The sequence below is a fragment of the Scyliorhinus canicula genome, chromosome 9 (genome assembly GCF_902713615.1).
Source record: "Scyliorhinus canicula chromosome 9, sScyCan1.1, whole genome shotgun sequence".
Classification (NCBI taxonomy): domain Eukaryota; kingdom Metazoa; phylum Chordata; class Chondrichthyes; order Carcharhiniformes; family Scyliorhinidae; genus Scyliorhinus; species Scyliorhinus canicula.
The window spans coordinates 129,469,940-129,492,613 of NC_052154.1; the positions used below are offsets into that span (position 1 = coordinate 129,469,940).

The following is a 22,674-nucleotide window of genomic DNA, read 5'->3' on the forward strand; positions in this document are numbered from 1 at the left end:
CTTCCTGCGTTTATTTTAGTCTTGTCTCTGCTGTTTTAATGATGATGATCATTGGTTAAAGCTCATTGATTAACTTTACTGTTAAAAAGATGATAAATAAATTTGTATAACGTTGCCAACCGTAATGCCAAATCCTTTGTTTTACAGACTAGTTCATTGCCAAATATTCTAGGATTAACCTCTCTATTTATACTTCAATATCTCTTTTTCTCTCAAAAGACAATTTGCTGAAGCAAAATAAGACATTTCTGTTTGTGATATTAGCAGATATCCGCACACTTAAAGCATTTGCTTGACACTCCTATTTTAATGCAGGTGTTAACCTGTTTATTTTAAATGTGTCCATTAGTATACAAATAGCAATTTCTAGGCTAAAAATTTTTAATACTAAAATAGGTGTTAGAAACATCTTAATCGGATGTGATTATGTGACTATAGTTCTCTCATTGAAAGAGTTAAACATCTTTTGTACTAAAATGCACAATTATTTTATGCTAATTCACTCAGAAACAACAGGGTAAGTGGCTTCTTCTCACATTAGGTAGCAGAGATATAATATTATTTGCACTATTGCACTATGTTAGTTCAAGGAGAATACACGGCAGACTTTTAAGAGCAACAGAGATATATTCACAGAAAGACAAACTAAAGTCAGGAATAATATTCTTTGCTGTGAACTCCTCTATGCTACTATTCTAGGAGTTTCAAGCCTAACCCTGGAAATATTTTCATGCAGCATTTCTGCAGCTGAAGAAGCCACTAAGCTCCAGAGTAATTATTTGGAATTAATTTTCATTAATCTTTCATTTCCTTACACCCAGAGATTATTGTTTTCCCCCAATCTTGATCCTGTAGATGACGAACCAGTAAACTATGAATAATGCTAAATACTGAAGGTAAATGCAGGTTTCGGTTGCCATTCTGGGATATAAATCGTCTACATATTTTGTTCTTTTTACCTAAAAGAAAAATTGGCACAAGTCATTAATTTACAGATTATACTAAGAATCCACAAAAGGCTGACGTTTTTGAATGATCTCAATGTTGAATGATTTGGCCCAAAATAGGATCTACTGGGTTGACTGCACCCTATTTGGTAACATGCTTACTGAAAGGACATTTCTTACAAAACACTGGCATGGCTTAAATGTGCTGCCTTTCTAGAAACCCAAAGGTGGTTGGGATATAAAATGACTATCAGGGGTAGGTGCAAAGGAGGCATTTGAGGGTCAGATGGACATTCCTCTAAGAGGTTTCCTACCTGCTCTGTTTATTTCTAAAATCTCTTCCTGAGCGAGTGGGCATGTGTCACTCTGTGTACTGTGATGTGGAGAGTTTACACCAGATTTACAATAATTGGGGGATCCCAGCTGGGGCGGTCTCGGTATATGCTTCTTTTTCTTCTTTGGTAATTTTTGTTTGGCCATCGCTAAGGAGTAATACATTCCAAAATTATTGACAATGACAGGGACTGGCATAGCAATGGTCAGCACGCCCGAAAGAGCACAGAGGGCTCCTACCAACATGCCTGACCATGTCTGAGGATACATGTCTCCATAGCCAAGTGTAGTCATGGTTACCACGGCCCACCAGAATCCAATCGGAATATTTTTAAAGTGTGTATGTTTATCGGCTCTCAGGTCATGGGGGTTAGCACCTATCCTCTCAGCATAGTAGATCATGGTGGCAAATATCAGGACGCCAAGTGCCAAGAAGATGATGAGCAGCAGGAATTCATTGGTGCTTGCACGCAAAGTATGTCCTAAAACTCTCAGTCCCACAAAATGGCGGGTCAGCTTGAAGATTCGCAGGATTCGGACAAATCGGACCACTCTCAAGAAGCCCAGAACATCCTTTGCAGCTTTGGAAGACAAAGCACTGAGTCCTACCTCCAGATAGAAGGGAAGAATAGCCACAAAGTCTATGATATTGAGAGAATTCTTGATAAACTCCACTTTGTTGGGACAGAAAGTGATCCTCATGAGAAATTCAAAGGTAAACCATACCACACAGACTCCTTCGATGTACATTAAGAAGGCTTCTGTTTCAGTTTCCTGAGTAATTTCCATCCGGGTTTCATTTCCATTCTTTACAATCTCTGTTCTGTTAACGATCGGATTGAATGCCTCGTGGGTCTCGAGGCAGAAAGTGCTGATTGACACCAGAATGAAGAAAAGTGAAGCGAAAGCACAGTACTGTAAAGAGAAAGAGAATAGGAAAGTCACTTTCAATATTTGGAAGATCGGATCAAAGCATGCACAGCAAATCATAAGAACATAATTATTACTGTGAACAGAGAAAAATTCAAATTTCCCAACTAGCCTGCTCCTTTCTAATTGCTCATAGCCCTACTTACTTGCTTTCTCACCATCAGGTAAGTTTAGTGGTCCCATGGTCCCAATAGAAAATCCTGTTCAAAAGAAGCATGGTTTGGAAAATCAGCACTACAAAGTAATGCTGCAGCTCGTAACTGTGCTCACCATGATCATATCTACTTGCTCAGAGCAAAGGACTACTCAATTTGCTCTGATATCATTCAAAACCCTTCCCCTCAGAAATGCATCCCATTTCCTCTTGAAGCCATGTATAGTGTCTGCTTCACTGGCCTTCTTCAATAACTTATTCTGTAAACTCTACCTTGGATGGTAGAAGTTTCATTTGATTACCCCTTCATTCTCAACGTCCTTATTTTTGTTAACTTATGCTCCCTTTAATTGGAGTGAACAATTTGCTTGGATCAATTTCCTCAATTTCTGTGCAATTTGGAAAATTTCACTTAAGTTAAAGTTGCTTTTCCAAAGAAAATCAGTCCGACTTTCTTAATCCACCTTCATAATTAGACACCCGACACATGGCATATTTGCAAAAGTCCCTTTACTATCTGATAAGCAATGTTGATCTTTGTACGATTGGTTGAACCAGAGCTGATCAGGAGACTCCAAATATAGCAAATCATACTTTTCACTTTGAATTCTATCCATTACTACAAGCATGGTACTGAGTTAAAGAACGCATAGGTTTGGAATATGGTTGTTTAACACATTCAGAGAATCGCCGCGGGGAGGGGGGGGCAAGAATCCTACCTCGCTGCTCTGATGCTGGGCTGCCGATTCTCCGGCGACCGGCGAATTGGCGCCAATCACACCCACACAGTTGCCACGGCCCTGTGGCGATTCTCTGTGCTCGCGGGCTGAGTGTCACCGAATCCCGCCGGCGTGGTTTACATATGGTCCCACCCAGCGGGACTACGGCGTACTGGCTGCGGCGGCTGGGTATCCGACTCCGTGGGGTGCCTCCACGGTGGCCAGGCCCGTGATCGGGGACTACCGATCGGCAGGCGTGCTCATTCCGGGGGGGGGTCTATGTTCGTCCACACCAAGCCCCTGTAGGGCTCTGCCATGTTGTGTGGGGGCAGGCGTGGAGACGGCAACCACGCGCATGTGCGGAGATGGCCGTTGCGCACATGCGCGGACCTGCGCTGGACGTGCAGGGCTGGCTTTCGCCACTGGAGCAGCGCACAGCACTCTGGCACCGTTCTAGCCCCCGAAGAACAGGAGAATTACTGGGTCTGGAGGCCTGTTGTCGCCGGCGACGCTCACGCTGGTTTTGACGCCAGCGTCAACACTTTGCCGCGAAATCGCAGAATCCCGGCCATGGGCTGGATTCTCCGGCTTCCCAGCCACATGTTCCTTGGTGTGGTGGTGCACCTTTTGCAGGAGGCGGGATTCTCTGCTCCCGCATCGCCACCGTCAATGGGATTTCCTATTGAAACCACCCCAGGCCGCTGGGGAACCCACAGCAGGGGTGCACTCCAGGACCAGAGAATCCCGTTCCCAGCAAATGGCCGGAGAATTCCAGCCATTTAACGGCGTACATTTGTTTATTGTCCTTGAGGTGTCATTTTTTTAAAATTATATTTTTATTAAACAATTTTTAGTAAATACAAAACCATAAAACAAAACAAACAATCAAACACAGCAGCATCAACCCCTACCCCCCTTAACAGTTGACGGTGACTAGCTCCTCAAGGAACACAATAAAAGGCCGCCATCTTTTGTAAAACCCCTCAATTGCACCCCTTAATGTGTGTTTAATTTTCTTGAGACGCAAGAACTCCATGAGATCCCCCAGCCACACTGAGGCACTGGGTGGAGAAGCTGACCTCCACTCCCAACAGAACCTGCCTCCGAGCGATCAACGAGGCAAAGGCTAAGACATCCGTACCAGTCTGCAACACCGGCAGGTCTGATACCCCAAATATGGCCACTTGGGGACTGGGCTCCAAATCCCTCCATAAAATCTCAGACATGGTGCTGAAGAAAGAGACCCAAAATCTCGTCGACTGAGGACACACCCAGAACGCATGCACATGGTTTACCGGGCCCCTCCCAAACTGCTCACACTTATCTTAAACCCCTTCAAACAACCGACTCAACATAGCCCCAGTTAAGTATGCCCGGTGTACCACCTTCAGCTGTATCAACCCCAGTCTCACGTACGATGAAGTGGCCTTCACCCTATGCAAGGCCTCACACCACCCCCACCTTTAATGCGACACCCAGCTCCTCCTCCCACTTGGCCTTAATCATCACCAGGGGAAAGGTATCCTCTGCCATTATCCTCCTGGTAATTCCTGAGGTACTCCTCTCTTTCAACCTCACGGGCATCAAAACTCTTTCAAACAGTTAGGACGGTGGTTCTACCGGAAAGGGCAGGAAAACCTTCCTTGCAAAGTCCCTTACCAGCAGATATCTAAAACTTCCCGCCTGTGAAAACCCGAGCTTCTCTTACAGCTCCTCCAGGCTCAAGAACTGCCCCTCCAGAAACAAGTCCCCCACACCGTCCAACTCGTTATCCACCCAGCCCAAAACCTGCCATCCAGTCAAACATATGGGAGTGGGATTTTCCATTGGCTTACGTCAAAATCGTGAAACGTGATTGGGCGGAGAACATGTTCCAATGCCAAAGTCACGGCAAATCGCAATTCTCTGTCACATCGCCAGCGGCGTCAATGCGGTCCGGAATGCTTGTACAGTAGACACTGCTTGCAATGCAGCACAGGTTAGCACTGCTGTTTCACAGCCTCAGGGACCTGGGTTCGATTCCTGGCTTGGGTCACTGTCTGTGTAGAGTCTACGCATTCTCCCTGTGTCTCCGTGGGTTTCCTCCGGGTGCTCCTGTTTTCTCCCACAAGTCACGAAAGACGTGCTGTTAGATTAATTGGACATTCTGAATTCTCCCTCAGTGTACCCGAACAGGCGCCAGAGTGTAGCGACTAGGGAATTTTCACAGTAACTTCATTGCAACGGTAATATAAGCCTACTTGTGACACCCCGCCCCCCCCCCCCCCCCCGCCCCCACACACACACAGGACTGGGGCAGTGTCCAGGCACTGACTGCCATTGCCGTGGCCTGCAAGGCAGCCATCTTGTTGCGCACCTTACTAACCACCCACATCAGCTCCTGGTTCTGCAGAGTGACACCGGCCATATGGGTACCACCACCCCACCACCCCCACACCCCACCCTCCACCATACCCCCCCATCTGGCCGCCATTCGCTGGCGGGGCATCAGGCGGCACGCCTGGGCAACGCCTACTGTAGTCCCGAAGGGTGTGCCAGACAGGGGCCGTGGAACATACCGCTGGCAAGGGCAGTACCAGCCGACGATACCCCTGCCTTCAGGGACAGGTGCCGGCCACCAATGGGGCCAGGGGTGCCGGGATTGGGGGTGAACATGCAAGGGTGGAGCCCGCAGTGTCGACCAGGGGCAGCATGTGGCCCAGTGAACCTGGTTGGGCATGGGGGTGCGCACCATGCTAACATGTTGGTATTTCACGCTCTGCAGACAATGCATGTTGGAATCCAATCAGCAATGGTGTCCTTCCTGCTAGTCACCGCTGCCCTGGGGGGTGCTCTGTGGCTGTACGATCTGCCGCTCCTTGAGGTGGAGGAGGAAGCTGCAGCAGCAGAGTGTGCCGTAGAGAAACAGGGGCAGCCATCTAGGATGGAGAGCGAGCCACCCAACAGGCCGAGAAAGAGGAGGTGCCAAGGAGGCAGCGCCTGTCATTCGAAGAGCTGCCAAACACAACCGTTGAAGACTCCTATTGAGCAGCAAGGCAGTGCGACATATTTGGCAGATCATGGCATACCTGGCACCGCGGTGGAATGGGGGAGGACATCCATTTCCGCTGGCCGTCAAGGTGATGGTGCCCCGAACATTTACGTGACGGGGTTGTAGGTGACAGTAGTTATCCACTGCGGCCGTGACTGATGACACCTATCTGGAGGCCACAGACCGACGCAGAGGCCCGCTACAACGATGCACATGCAGAGGTGTGATCGAGCGGTGCTTCGACCTCCTGAAGATGCGGTTCATGTACCTGGACCGCTCTGTAGGGGCCCTCCAGAATGATGCTGAGAGAGTCGCCCGCATAATGGCGGCTTTCTGCGTCCTCCACAACATCACGCAACAGAGGGGCAATATGCTGGAGGAGGAGGAATGCCAATCATCGTCCAACGAGGAGAATGCAGAGGAGAGGAAGGATGGCAGGACATAAAGCACAGGCAGGCACGGGAGGCCGCATGATATATCCGCAGGGCCAATGTGCACGGGACGCTCTGGTCGCCTCCAGATTCACCAACTAAACGGTGGGGGGGACTGGCCAAAGGAACGGACACCGCATCCCAACCCCACACACCTCCTCCACCCCCTTGCCTGCAGCATCCTCTGTGATACATATCTGCCGCACAATGTGGTGTGGGCCCTGGGTTGTCAGTAACACTGCAGGTGTCCGATGTCGTCAAGCGATGTGGAGCACCAGAGCTCATCGCAGTGCATGTTGTCATAATCCTCCATCCCATGGACAACATGGCGCCGGCCGTGCGCGGACCCAACCCGCCATCCGTGACCTCACAGCCCACCCCCTGACTGCCCTCTGACCACCCCCCAACAGTTCCCCGCCCCAGCAGAAGCTCCCCAGCCAGCAGCACGGATCCTGGCCGAGTGTGACACGCTGGCCACAGTCCGCAGACGCCACGCCGGCTTCACGATTTGTGGGACCACACGTGGTCTGCACCATCAGGAACTCGGCCCATCGGGGCGGAGCATCGCGGGTGGGCCTGCCGATGATGCGCCAATGCCGTTGCAATGGCGCGCCGCGCATCACGATGATGCCATTTCAGAAGGGGCATATCATGGCTGACCGGCGTCAAACCAGCGGCGGCCCCAATCTCGGCGTCAGAGCCGATTCTCCGCCCGATCGCAATTTCAGCGTTGGGCAACGGAGAATCCCATCCCCCTGTTCCAATTCCCCCCACCCCTCACTTTCCCCCGCCACTCACCCAAATTCCTCAATGCAATGGCCAAGGCTCCATCGCCAACGCAAATAAGAGAGGGGACATGGAGCACACCTGCCTAGTTCCCCTATACAGCTGAAAATATTTGGAGTTCATATTATGCGTGCGAACAATAGCCTTAGGTTCCATGTAAAACAGTTCCACCCACGAGACAAACTTGAGCCCAATCCCAAACTGCTCCAAAACCGCAAAAATAACTTCCTCTCAACTCTATCCAAGGCCTTTTCCACATCCAACCCCACAATGATCTCCTGTTCCCTGCCTCTTGTGGGGATTGGATCATATTCAATGTCCATTAGAGGACAACCACCTACCCTTCACAAACCCTGTTTGATACTCCACAACAATGCTCAGGAGACACTCCTCTAAGCTGAGCGGCAACACCGTTGCCAGGATCTTTGCATTAACATTCAGTAACAAAATTAGCTGATGCGCCCCACATTCTAACGGTCCTTCTCATTTTTCAGAAGGAGCGAAATAGATGACTGCATCATGGTCTCCAGGAGCGACCCCTGATCCATTGACTCCACTGATAATGGATGCAGCCGGTCGGCAAACCTTTTATAAAATTCCACCGGAACCCAGCTGGCCCCAGCACCTTACCCGTCTACATATTTCCGATTTCCTTCCGAACTTCCTCCGACCCCAGTGGTCCTCTCACCCTTCCCAATCCTCGTCCTCCAATGTGGCACACTCCAACCCCTCCAAAAACTCTCCCATGTCTAACGCATCCTCCGATGGTCCGACCTATACAGCCTCTCATAGAACGCCTCAAACGCTGCATTCACCTTCTCAGGCGTAGCCACCAGCCCACCTCCCATATCCCACACCTGAACAATCTCTCAGGAAGCTGCCTGCTGTCTCAACTGGCCAGCCAACAACCGGTTTGCCTTCTCCCCATATTCGTACATCATCCCCTTTGCATGCTGCAGCTGACGTGCCAACTAATCCGTGGTCAGCACGTGAACCGGCGTCTGCAATACCTTCCTACTAGCAAATAGCTCCGGAGTGGGCGCTCCACATATCTACTGTCAACCTCCAACCACCAGCTGCTGCCACTCCTCGCTTGCCTCCCTATCCATCTGTGCTTTATATACAATTATCTCTCCTCATACCGCCGCCTTCAACGGCTCCCATAACACCGAAGGCGAGACCTCCCGTTCTTATTAAACCCGACATGCTCACCAATTGCCTTTGCCAGCTTCACACAAAACCCCAGATCCACTAACAGCCCGACACCCAAGCCCCAGGACGGCCATTGGCCGGACCTCTCTCCAGCACCACATCTACCAGCTGCAGGGCAGGATCTGAAATCACAATGAACAAATATTCTGCTCTCCGGCAACAGGGAACATTCCACAATTAAAAAAGTGACACGTGAATAGACCTTATGCATCAGCGAGAAGAAAGAGAGCTCCTTGCCCCAGGGTAGAACTCTCCATGGGGCCGCCCCACCCATCTCCCTCATAAACCCCCCCCCCCCCCCCCCCCCCCCCCCCCCCCCCATGACAAAGACTTTGCCTTGGAACGGTTAACTCACGGATCCAAGACCCAACACCGTATTCCAATACCACCCCAGGATCAACTGATGTGTGTCCATATCTGGGATAGTCGCCAACACCCGCTTCACAAAATCTTTAACATCGCATTTTGGTTCGTAGACATTGACCAACACTACCGACTTTCCCTCCAACACCCCCAAGACCATAACATATCTATCTTCGTGATCTGCCATCAACTTCTGCATCTTGAACCGGACTCTTTTATTGATCAGGATTGCCACCCCACAGGCCCTACTGTCAAAACCCAAATAAAGCACCTGAATTACCCAGCCCTTACGATGTGTTACCTGGTCCTTCAACCGTAAGTGAGTCTCCAGCAACAGACCACATCGGGCCCTCAAGTTCCTCAGAAGAGCAAAAACTCTCGGCCGTTTTACTGCCCCCCCCCCCCCCCCCAACCCCCCCATCTTCCACGTCACCAACCAAGTCAGGGGTCTCTCACCCCCTTCCCCTTGGGTCAGCCATCACCCCTATGGGGGATTCACTGGTCCCCCCAACATTCCCCAACCTGCAGTCCCTGCCCAAGGTGGCACCTGCCCCACCCATCAGATGGAACAAAAAACAACCCCCAGTCACCGTCAGCAAACTACCCCTCCCCCTTTCTCTTGAAGTCGCTCTTGCTTCCCCCATCCCCATCCCTCTAACATTCACACCTCCTAGGCACTCCAAAACCTGTACAAACAGGATCAACAATTCCCAGCCCCTTCCCCACCTCACTCCCGTTTAGTAGCTAACTGCAGTTTGCTAGCAGGGTAACCCCCTACCACCAGAGTCCCCCTCACCCAAACATCAACAGTAAAACAATAGACCCTCCATGTCCACCCCATCCTTCCAAATGCCATAGTCCCCCCTCCCCATTTCTTTATGCCCATACCTGCCCCTATAAACCACAAACGGAAAAAGGGGAGAAGCAACCCAATCTATGTATCTATTGAACAGTCCCCCAAAACATTTTCAATTAACGATTAACAAAACCCAAAGACAAAGAAATTACAAGGTCCCAGTTACAATAAAGAAACCACAAAACACAAAGCCCTCCAACATCCCTCCTTTTTCAGAACAAAGTCTCTCTTCCACCATTCTCAGTTCAATCCAAAACCCTCAGTCTTTACAAATGCCTCCATCATGAAGAATTGATCCCTCGAGGTGTGCGTGACACTGCTGGGTAGACCACTCCAAACACACTCCACTTTTGGAAAGTTCTGCCATCACCTTGTTGAAGGCCATCCGCTTTCCCCCCAACTCCATCGTGACATCTTGGTAGATGTGAATACCACTGCCTTCCCACCTCACCTTATGGTTCTGTTTAGCCCATCACAGCACCTTCTTCTTCATCTGGTAGCTGTGGAAGCAACTGTAACAGCTCTCGGTTGCTCGTTAGCCCGTGGCTTTGGCCGGAGCGATCGATGGGCCCAATCCAGCTTGAAGGGGGAGGGTTCTTCCTTCTCCCTCAACAGCTTCCCAAACATTGCTGAAAAGTACTGCATTGGCCTCATGCCCTCCATACCCTCAGGCAGCCCCACGATCTGCAAGTTCAGCCACTGAGACCTGTTTTTCAGATCCTCGACCTTTGCTCTTGTTACTGTCCGCCACCTTCAACAGCTTGGCTTCCAAAGAAGCGAGCTGTTCACTGTTTCTCGAGAGCGCTGCCTCCACCGCCTTCAACAGCTCACCATGCTCCCGCACTGTCTCTGACCTCTTCCCAATCACCTCCCTCTTCGGGGCCAACGAGTCCTCCACCGACTGTTTAAAACTTTCCAGCATTTCCCTACCAAGCCACTCAAAATGCTTGCTGAATGGCTTCTCAAATTCAGCTGCCAGCAACTCCGCCAGCACTTCCATTATCACCAGAGCGGCCCCACCCAGAGAGCTCACCTCCACCATCTTTCCTCACTGGACCCGACCCTGCTGATGGACAAGCGGCCACAACTTTCTTTATAGTATTCTTTCTTTGGCTTTTAGACATCCTTTCATAATCAACTTTCCATTGGGAGAGGTTTCCAATCAAATTCTCCCCAAGAATTGGGTGATAAAGGCCAAAAACTGAGGACTCTGGTGGGAGCTACCGAACATGTGACCTCCTCCTCCATGTCACCACCGGAAGTCTCCCCCTGAGGCGTAATTTTGTCCAGTGGCTTGATACAAATTTGTGGTTTGCGAGGTTATTTCAGAGTTAACCTCATTGTTCTGTGTCAGGAGTCACAGGTTATATCAAACTGGCTAAGAATTGCGGACCGACTTCCATAAAGGACATTTGTATTTGCGACAATTCAATAGTTTCACAGTCACTGTTACTGAGACTAAACTTGTTTAATTCAAAATTTACTCAAATAAATGTATTTTTAAATTCCACCAGGTCCATGGTGGGATTTGAACACATGTTGTCAGAGTATTAAATAATTAATAATAATCTTGTAAAAAAATATTTCTTTATTCTCCTCCTTTTTTGCATTTTTTCACCAATTTACACCCACCAACAATAAACAATAATCAGTAACAAATATGTCAATCCCCATATCAATAACAACGATCCCATCCTCCCCCCAAACCCAAAACTTTCACCCACATGTTCACATAGGCAATTGACAAAAAGGAATCATGAATCCCCCATAGCCCCTATTAACACCCATTGACCCTTCACCCTAGCCCCCCAGCCCCCCCCCCCAACTAATGTTCAATTTTATCCAGTTCTTGAACGTGCATAATGAATAATGCCCATGAATTATAGAACCCCTCCATCATTCCCCTCAGTTCAAACTAACCCGTCTCATGAGTCAAGAATTCCAACAGGTCCCCCCCCGCCACACCAGGGCACAGGGTGGAGAGGCTGCTCTCCATCCCAGCAGGATCCGCCTTCGGGCGATCAATGAGGCGAAGGCTACAACATCTGCCTCCGCACCCGTTTCCAACCCTGGCTGGTCCGACACCCCGAATATGGCCTCCCGGGGGCCCGGGTCCAGTTTCACGTGCACCACTTTAGAAATTATCCTAAAAACCTACCAGTAATCCTCCAGCTTTGGGACAGGACCAAAACATATGAACGTGGTTAGCGGCCCCCCCCCCCCCAGCAACATTCACACACATCTTCTACTCCTTCAAAGAATCGGCTCATCCTCACCCTCGTGAGGTGTGCTCTGTATACCACCTTCAGCTGTATCAGCCCCAACCTCGCGCACGAGGTGGAGGCATTCACTCTCCGGAGCACCTCACAACAGAACCCCTCTTCCATATCCTCTCCCAACTCTTCCTCCCAATTTGCTTTGATCCCTTCCAGCGGTGCCTTCTCCTCCTCCAAAATAGCTCTGTAGACCGCTGGCACTACCCCCTTCTCCAGTCCCCCTGGCATCAGCACCTCCTCCAGCAATGTGGAGGCTGGCTCCACCGGGAAGCTCTGTATCTCCTTTCTTGCAATATCTCAAACCTGCATATATCTCAACATTTCCCCCTGCTCCAGTCCATACTTCGCTTCCAGCTCCTTCAATCCTGCAAACCGACCCCTAAGAAACAAATCTTTTAGTGATAAATAATAATCTTTATTGTCACAAGTAGGCTTACATTAACACTGCAATAAAGTTACTGTCAAAAGCCCCTATTCGCCACATTCCGGCACCTGTTCGGGTACACAACGGGAGAATTCAGAATGCCCAATTCATCTAACAGCATGTCTTTTAGGAGTTGTGGGAGGAAACCGGAGCACCCGGAGGAAACCTATGCAGACACAGGGAGAACGTGCAGACTCCGCACAGACAGTGACCCAAGCCGGGAATCGAACTTGGGACCCTGGCGCTGTGAAGCAGCAGTGTTACCCACTGTGCTACTGTGCCGCCCAGTCCAGTATTAGTCCAGCCCTCTGAATTATTAGTCCATTGCTACCATGTTGCCATTTCCGGTTAATCCATTTATTGGAAGCATTTGATGCCAGGATCACAAGTAAAGTAATTTCTATGCTTGTAACCTCTAGATGTCTTTCATGGCTGAGAGAACTGTTATAGAATGCTATAGATTGTTCTATTTAATTAAAACTCCTCCTTGTATCCTTGCTTCGAGATTAATGAGAGAGACACTCAACCCAAATCACCAGGATATTCTTATAATAGCATAAAGTTCAGAGCAGTGTGTGGGAGAATGCAGGAATCCAGAAACGCTTTCTAATGAATCCTTTTCTAATAGATGTAGCTATCACTGTTATGAATAGCAAGATTCTGGGCACAATTTATCGGCTGCGCCCCACCGGAATCGGGGTGCGACATGGCCAGGCCTCTCCCGGGATTCCCGATGGTCGTTATGCCTCATGATCTTGCTCGGTTAAGTGAGTTTAAAAACCCGCTTAGCCACGCTGACACCGGATTGAATGGCTGCCCGGCATCTATAGGCCTCACAGAACCAAGCACTGATTGCTACTGGTCCCCACAAATGACAACCAGGCGTACCGGCACTTGGTGGGGTCTCCCAGGCGTTCGGAGGCCTTTGGCCCAGGCTGGAACCATGGCACTGCTGATGCCACCCAAGCGCCTTGGTACTGCCAACTGGTTCCCTGACAGTGTGACCTGGGCACCCTGGCAGTGCCACCTGGGTGCCATTCTGGCTGGCAGTGCGGAGGTGCCAAGCTGGCATTTTGCCCAAGCTAGAGGTGCCCTGCTGGAATGTGGTAGGGTGCGAGGGGGCTCAAGGACCCCTCCAACAGATGGGTTTGGGCGCTGGGCGAATCTGGGGATCGCCTATGGGAGCGGGCCGGTTCCATGGCAAATTGTTTGGCCCCTGAGGCAGTTCTCGTTTTTGGCATCTCCCACTATTCACAATAGCCTTCAGCCTCACGGCCAGAGGCCTCGGCAGTCTAGCTCAAGTGAAACGAGGCCGGAGAATTGCACCATTTGTTTACATTTAGTGAATCTCAAGATCAAGCCAGAATCATGATCCAGTCTTTTATTGGAGAGCAACCGTTCAGTATGTACGTTGATATTGGACTTTTAATTCTAAGCTGAAATTAGTAAGAACTATGGGCAGGATTCTCCGACCCTTCGCGCTGGAATCGCGCTCGGCGTGTGGGGGGAGACGAACCGTTCACTCCAGAAATCCGGCGCGACAGCGCTTCTGCAGATCCGCCAGTCGTGAGCACGCACACGGCGCCGGTCGGGGGGCCGTTGGAACAGGCCCCCGCAACGATTCTCCGCGATCGACCCGCCAAACTCCTGCTGGTGTGGTTTACATCTGGTACCATCCAGCGGGAGCTCGGACCCGCGGCCGCGATGGCAGCCCTGGTGGGGGGCGGGGGTTATCTGACTCCGGGGGGTGGGGCCTCAGCGGTGACCAGGCCCGCTTTCAGGGGCCACCGATAGGCGGGCCATCATGATCTGGGGGGGGGGGGGGGGGGGCTACCTTACTCCGCGCGAGCCCACTGTGCGGCCCCGCCATGTCGACGGCGCCTGCGCCAAGGTGGGCCGCCGCACGCATGCGCGGACCTGCTTGCAGCCGCCGTGCGCATGTGCAGTCGTGCGGTCTGGACAGCAGAGCCCTGCCGGCAGCCAGAGCTGCAGGACGCATGCCGGGGCCCCGCTAGCCCAGTGGAAAACGGAGAATCACGCTGGACTTTCGAGGAAAAAGCCCGGAGTGATTCTCGCCCGTTTTCCGGCGGGCGTGGGGACTTAGTCCCCAAAAGGGAGAATCCCGGCCAATTCTTTTTTTGTGCTAAGTTCCAAAGAGTGAACACTTATAGCTTTGTATAATGGAAAACTTTCCAGTTTAGACAACCACTCTCTAGTTAGATACAGTACAAGTCAGCGAATAAGCATAAGAAAGCTCTGTCTCTGAATTAACTCCAGCCACAGAACAACTAATTATGTGGCAAATGTGAGCCTGGAGCAGAGCACAAATGAGGAAACTGCCGAGGAGGCGAGAACGGGAAGGAGTACATCGAGATGGACGTCCTGGAGGTGAGAGTGGGGAAGGACTGTCTGGAGAAGGAGAGCATAGGGGAGAGCGCTGAGTAGGAGAATCTGATTGCCGGCTTTAAAAAGCACTTGTCAATCATGATATTGGGCCCCTTTTTATGCATGCAGCAAATAAACAGCATGGTTAATTTTGGCTGCATGTAGCTATCATTAAAATCAGCAGGAAGCACAAATTTAACATGCTTCCTGCACCACCATGAAGGGATATGGAGTCACCACTGTCTCCATGTCCGTTTTCGAGTTTTATCCATTTCACTCCTAATCTCTCCTCAGGTGCTGGGATAGATATTATCCATATCCAGGTTTTTGTTAATCTTGTTTCGATGTGAAAGTCTACACATCTGCCTGGACTTTGCCCAGTAATGTGAGACATTAACATTTTGAGGAAGTATTTGTTCATCAATCATCCTGTGCTCCTGCACTCTTTCACGCCCATTGGCACTTTTATGAGCTGCTCATTTCCTGTCATCTTACTGTCAATGTACTGGAAAACTGCCTTGCTGTAGTGCTCACCATTAGTATTTATACAAATTTCCCGTATTTGATCCATTTTACTCTTTGCCTTTCTCTGCAGGCTTTGTGAAATTATATTTTTTCTTTTGCAATTTCATGTTGGATTGGTTCATTAATCTATCTAGGGTCATTCTTTGAGACTGTATTTACTCATCTATGGTGTCCACTTGTCTTATATTCTCCTCAGTACAGCTTTCCACTCTTTCCTCGTGCCTTTTTATCATAGAATTTACAGTGCAGAAGGAGGCCATTCGGCCCATCGAGTCTGCACCAGTTCTTGGAAAGAGCACCCTACCCAAGGTCAACACCTCCACCCTATCCCCATAACCCAGTAACCCCACCCAACACTAAGGGCAATTTTAGACACTAAGGGCAATTTATCATGGCCAATCCACCTAATCTGCACATCTTTGGACTGTGGGAGGAAACCGGAGCACCCGGAGGAAACCCACGCACACACGGGGAGGATGTGCAGACTCCACACAGACAGTGACCCAAGCCGGAATTGAACCTGGGACCCTGGAGCTGTGAAGCAATTGTGCTATCCACAATGCTACCGTGCTGCTTGTAGAAACCTATCATAAATCGGAACATTTTTCTGCCGTGGTCACTATCACCCAGGGGTGTCTGAACTTCCATTTCAATATATTGGCAGATATAATGGCTTCCCTCGTCCTCAAGTTGTCTGTCCTCTTCATTTTCAGCTGGCAAACCCTTGGTGACATTGTCTCACTACCCACCTTAAATATTTCATTGGAAGTTTTTACTTTCTCAGGCAATATTTTACTTTTACCTGTAAGACGTCTTACAACACCAGGTTAAAGTCCAACATGTTTGCTTCAAACACTAGCTTTCGGAGCCCTGCTCCTTCCTCACTCCAGTCCAACGCCGGCATCTCCACATCATTACTTTCACCTCATAGGGGTCTCTGTCATGTAAAGTTGTACACCTCCTCCCTTTTCTATTCTGTCTTTTCTGTGGACTCTGCTTTGGTCATCTCCACCTAAAGGGGTAATTCAATTTTGTGCTGGTCCATGAATTATCTACCTGTAGAAAAGTCAAGTTTGTTGCAGACAGTTTTGTCATGGTGGTGAAGCATCTATCATTTAGGGACCACTCAAGCATCAACACATACCTGTCCAACCTAAAATTCATTAAAACATGCCATTAAATGATGGTCAATTGCAGTGAGGCATGTTAAGCAGCAATCAGTTGAGATAGTCAAGGTTTATTCTGTGTGAACCCATAACATTGAAGGTCACAAATGTAATTGTACAGAATCTTGCTTTATTTGATCCATGACGTCAAGTTGATTAGCTGGTCTAAGTGCATTCCAATTACAGCCAGTAAATACAGCCACGTACCAATGGCATCGAGAGTATGAGGTTCCTTCACTTGTTTCCAATCCCACAATTCACCAGACCCTACAGCCTAGTGAGACTTTATGTAAACTGCCACTGGTTAGAGATTGTGAAAACTGCGACTTTCACAGAAAATCATAGAATTGTTACAGCACAGAAGGGGGTTCTTCAGCCCACCACCTAATCTCCAAATGAGCAAGTCACCCATTGCCTCTCCCTCATCTCCCCATAACCCTGCAGGTTCTTTCTTTTCAGACAATAATCCAATTCCCTCTCGACTGCCTCAATTGAACCTTCCTCCACCACACTCTCAGGCAGCCCCTTCTTTTGCCAATAATCTTAAATCTGCCCTCTCGTTCTAGATCCGTCCACCAGTGGGAACAGCTTATCCCTATCTACACTGTCCAGATCCTGTACGATTTTGAATAGTTTATCAAATGTCCAATCAAGGTCCCCAATTTCTTCCTCATTTCTTCCCTCCTGTGCTGAAGTCTCTGAATCTTACCGGGTGATGGTACCATGATAACTCTTTGCTTCTTCACCAAAGTGACAATCTTCATATTTTTCATTCACCGTTGCAGCAGCCACAGTTTGTCCATGATGGAAGGGTGGGTATTGTTTCCGGTGGCAGAGGAGCAGATCAAGGTCTCTCTTGGAAAATGTTGAATTTATTTTTTGTCATTGCAGGTTCAGCTATCCAGACAAATGGTGACATTCCCATCAATCCCTAGCTTGAGCCGTCTCTGTGGAGACGGGTGAGAGGGCAACGGAAACAACTTACCAAAGTCACAAACAACATCCTTGTTGGCTGCAACTATCTCTGTTCGACTTGTCTGCAGCCTTTAGCTGAATCTGTCATAGCCAGAGAACCACCCGCAATAAATTTTCTTCCCACTCCAGTCCCTTCCCAAACCATGACTTTTGGTATTCCCAAGGATCCGTTCCTAAGCTCCCTCTTGTTATTCATCTATATACTGCCCCTCAGTGACATCATCCAGAGTCACGGAATCAGTACTTTTCACATGTATGCTGACGATATCCTGCTCCAGCGCACCTTCATCTCTCTTGATCTGTCCTCAGTCTCTAAATTTCCTGATTGCTTGCCCAACAAACAGAAATTTCCTCCAATTAAGTATTGGGAAAGCATAAGTCATTGCCTTTGGTTCATGTCACTCTCTAGCCACTGACTCCATTCTTTATCCTGGTAGCTGTTAGAGACCCAACCATCAGACTGTACTCTTAGTGTTGTATTTGATCCCGAGATAAACTTCCCACCAGACATCCAAACCATTGCTAAAATCGCTATTTTCACCTCCATAACATTGCATGACTTTGCCCTTTTGTCAGTTCATTTGTTGCTCAAATTCCCATCAGTGTCTTTGTTACCTTCAGACTTTCCAATGCACCCCTGACTGGCATCCTACATTCTACCCTCAACAGACCTGAGGTTGTTCAATCTGTGCTGCCTGTGCCCAAACTTGTGTCAAGTCATGCTTACCCATCATCCCTGTGTTTACTGAACTACAAGCAACAACTCTCTTTTAGGATTCACAGCCTTGTTTCAAATCCCTCCACGCTCTGTCCTCTCACTCTCTCTGTAGCCTCCTTCAGCCCTACAACCCCAAAAGATCTCCACATTCCACCAATTCGGAACTCTTTAGCACTCCCAATTTTTATCACTCCACCAATTGGCGGCCAAGCCTGCAGTCGCTTAAGCCCTATGCTGAGGAATTTTCTCCCTATTTATCTCCACCTCTTCATCTCTCTTTCATCCTTGAATAGGCCCCTTAAAATCCATTACTTTAATGAAGCTTTTGCTGATCTAGCCTAATGCCTCCTTATGTGACTCGGTGTCAAATACTGTTTCATAACACTGCCGAAAAGCACTTTGGGACATTTTAATACTGTAAAGGAGTTATATAAATGCAAGTTGTTGTTATGATGGAAGGAAATTCATCGATGATACAGTTGATAATGATAATTTTTATTATTGTCACAAGTAGGCTTACATTGACACTGCAATGAAGGTACTGTGAAAAGACCCTAGTGGCCACAGTCCGGCGCCTTTTCGGGTACACAGAGGGAGAATTCAGAATCTCCAAATTACTGAACAGCACGTCTTTCAGGACTTGTGGGAGGAAACCGGAGCACCCTGGGAAACCCACGCAGACAAGGGGAGAACGTGCAGACTCCACACTGGCAGTGCCCAAGCCGAGAATCGAACCTGGGACCCTGGCGCTGTGAAGCAACAGTGATAACCACTGCGCTACCAAACCACCAGTTGAAGATAGCTGGACTGAGGACACTACTGTAAGATGATTCAACAAGCAATTAGGAGGGCAAGCGGCATGTTGGCCTTTATTATAAAGGGATTGCAGTACAGGAATAAAGTAGCCTTGATGCAATTGACAGGTTTTTGTGAAATCACATCTGGAGTACTGTGTGCAGTTTTGGGAAACACCCTTTAAATACCCAATATTTGGCCACTTATGAGTCTCAATTGAAGTGAAGGTGGGATCTAGCACTGTTCTGGTCCCATCATGCACCAACAGTGCATCCTGGAACTCCCGCTCTGCCCTTCTTCCTCCTCACACTCCTCCTCCTCTTCACTAGATGCCGGGTCTCCCACCAAGACCACAATGCCCATTTCCCCAGTTACTTTAATGCCTAGGGTGAAGGACAAGAAATACATACAACACTCAACGAGCACTCTGCAGGCAGATAAAAGGCCACTAATTAATATAAGTTTCCAATGGAAATTCTGCACCTTGAAAGAAGCACTCCCAGCAGTTACAGAAATCTGAACTTCTAGGATGAGACTTGGGCCTCGGCTGATCATTTTAACTGCCCTAACAAGCTTCCTTATTAAAAAAATGGAAACTCACATAAGGTAAAATAGACTCTGCAAGAATACGTTGTGTCAGCAATAATATGTTTGCAGTCAGTGGGGTTATTAATTACCTGAATACCTAATTAAATAAAATTTGAATTGCGCGGATGACCTCCCGATTTTTAAGTATTCCCGCCTGCCGTATGATACGAAACTGGTGAAATAATATCATCCCGCCAGTAATACATCAGCAGGGACGGGGAATGCTTCCAATTTCGGGAGCCCACAGTCACCTTTGACCAGAGGGAATTTTGGTAAGAGACTAAGTAGAATTTTTCACTCTGCATCTCCAGCTGAAGATGCTTATAAACACTTTAGCCTTGTTTTGCACCCGTCTGCTGGGTTCCACTATAATTCACAATGCGAATGTTAAACCTCCTTTTCCTCCCACTAATTATAAATTCTGAAATGAATGGGGTGGGGCGAGAGTATTTAGCTGTGATTCATGGCTGGTGATTCTACTTACTTCTGTCTATAGTCTCCTGCCTTTGATATTTAATACGTAGGTACAGCTTTAGCTGTACTAGATTACAGTGATTAGTTCTTAGGCCGTAAAACATAATCTGAGATCACCAGTGGAACTTCTATAATAATCAATGAACAGCCAGTACAATACCGGACCAATAAGTCACTACCCAGTATAGTGTGTTAAACTAACCATGATTACACAGTGCAGAGGAACTGAGTCACAAAATAAATACAAATCTTGCACCAATATAGTCCCTTCAAGTTCTCTGGATATCATAAAGTCTTTCATAATCAATCAACTAATTTTGAAGTGCAGTCACTGATGTAGGAAAATATGACAACAAATTTTACACGGAGTAAGATCCCCCAAACCAATGAAATTGATAATCAGTTAAACCTTTGGTGAAGCTCTTGATCGGGGTACCTCTCCTGCTCTTTATTAAACAGTGCCAAGGGAGATTTTAGAGCTGACTGAACAAACATCATCTGAATACAGCACATCCTCAAACATAGCACTCTCTCAGTTGTGTACTGAAATATCGGTGAAAGATCTATTCCTGAGGCAAGCTGACACATATCGTACTTGTGATTCACTAACAGAGTTTTCTCCAGTAATCACTGAACACAACATGTTGTAACAATCATTGAGAGTTTGCTTCGTAATCGCCACGCACAGTTTATTTCAGCTGCTATTGATCAACCACAAGAGTGCATAGCAGCGATTGCCAACCACAATAACTTGCATTAACCAACAATGCCCAATAGATGCGAGTCTTGCATGGTGTGTTACTTCACTGATGCCAGGATAAAATGAATCAAGAAATGAGCGAAGAACATTCAAGTGGGGGAGGGGAGGGGAAGGAGAAGATCCAAAAGTCATGGTCCATGTTGAAATGAGCCACTTAGGAAGGAAGAATATTGTAGTCAGAGTTCCAGCATGCAGTTAAAGAGTACAGCATCAAAGCTAGTAATCTATGGCTCAATAGACGTCTGGAGACCCCTGGAGATCTGGAGAGACCAGTCCAGGGTCCAACATGCAGGGCCAAAGGAGAAATATAGTGCACAGCGGGCTGGTACAGACAATCCAATCCAGCCAATTTCTGCCTGGGACCTCCAATAACACTCAAGAAGCTCAACACTATGGGGGATAAAACAACCAGCCCAAACATTCACACCCTCTACCCCTGGCATACTATGCTAGCAAAATGTACCATCTACACAAAGACTACAGCAATTCGCCAAAAAGCTCCATCTGATAACACCTTCTAAACTTATAACTACATCTAGAAGAACAAGAGCAGCCAGCACATGGAAACACCACCACCTGCAAGTGTCCTCCAAGTGACACATCATACTAACTTGGAAGTATAGCACCGTCTCACAGTTGCAAAGTCAAATTCCTGGAACTCCCTCTCTAACAGCATCGAGGGTGTACCTACACCATATTGCCTTCAGGTGGTTCACCACCACATTAAATAAAAGCAATTGGAGATGGGCAACAAATGCTGACTTTGCCACTGACACATACATGAACAAATAAAAGAAACAGTATTAGAATTAAGAGTAGTTGAGAATTTGGGGTTATCAAATGGAGAGGGAATGTCAAGCAGGCTAGGATGTGTTTTGAGTGCATTAACGGAGATGCACAGGGCATGGTTAGTAAGTTGGCAAGCTGCAAGCACAAATTATTAGGTGGGATCATAATGTAGTGGCAGTAATGGAAACCTGGCTCAAATCAAAGAGAGAATTGATAACTTAATATTCCTGGCTATGCCGTATTCAGGAAAGATATGGATGGCAAAGAATGGAGAGTGAGCACTGGCAGTTGAGATCAAAGGTACTGTTACAGCACGACAAGTGGATGGCGTACTTTAAGGTTCAAAGACAGAATATATTTGATTAGAATTAAGGAGCAATAGAAGTGATTTATGGATGAATATTATAGACTGTCAATCTTGGGAGAAGATAAAGGAGCAAAATTTGGAAGATTTCAGAAAGATCCAAGAACTTTGGAGTAGTGAAAATGGAGGACTTCAATTATCCTAACATAGATTGTGAACATATTACTGTTCAGGAAAGAGGAGGAGGAATTTCTGAAATGTAGGCAAGAGAATGTTCTTGATCAGAATGTTTCCATCCCAGCAAAATAAGACATGCTGTATTTAGTTCAGGAGAACAAAGTGGGGCAAATGGATTATGTTTCAGCAGTGGAGCAGTTGGGAAACAGTGGTCACAATACTATTAGGCTCCAAATAGTTAGAAAAGTGTAGAATTCCCTGGATGACTAAGGATATAGAGATTAAAGTCAAACCAAAAAGGGAGGGTCAGGCAAGTGTCAGGCTCAAAGTACAAGAGAGAACCAAATTGAACATAGAAGTGCAGTGGAAAACTGGAAAGGAAGTGGGATAAAGAGTGTGCATGAGAATAGTGTTATGGGCCAGGGTTTAGAGAACCCCAAAGTGTATCATGGAGTTCACCTGACCCACAACTTTTAATAAATTGTGGTATGGGGAGCACACGGCCCACTCTACAGGTGTGATACAGCAGAAATGGAAACGTATTTTTTAAAGCAAA

At 47.9% G+C, this 22,674-nt stretch overlaps 1 protein-coding gene across 2 annotated transcripts in view; it reads right to left on the reverse strand.

The window, feature by feature from the left end:
- LOC119971682 (potassium voltage-gated channel subfamily C member 1-like) overlaps positions 1–22,674 on the reverse strand; it is a 138,334-nt gene that overhangs the window by 12,077 nt on the left and 103,583 nt on the right. For both annotated transcript variants that reach the window (XM_038807566.1, XM_038807565.1), the window contains exon 2: positions 1,262–2,195. In XM_038807566.1, the coding sequence (XP_038663494.1) occupies positions 1,262–2,195 (934 nt within the window). The remainder of the gene's footprint in view (positions 1–1,261; positions 2,196–22,674) is intronic.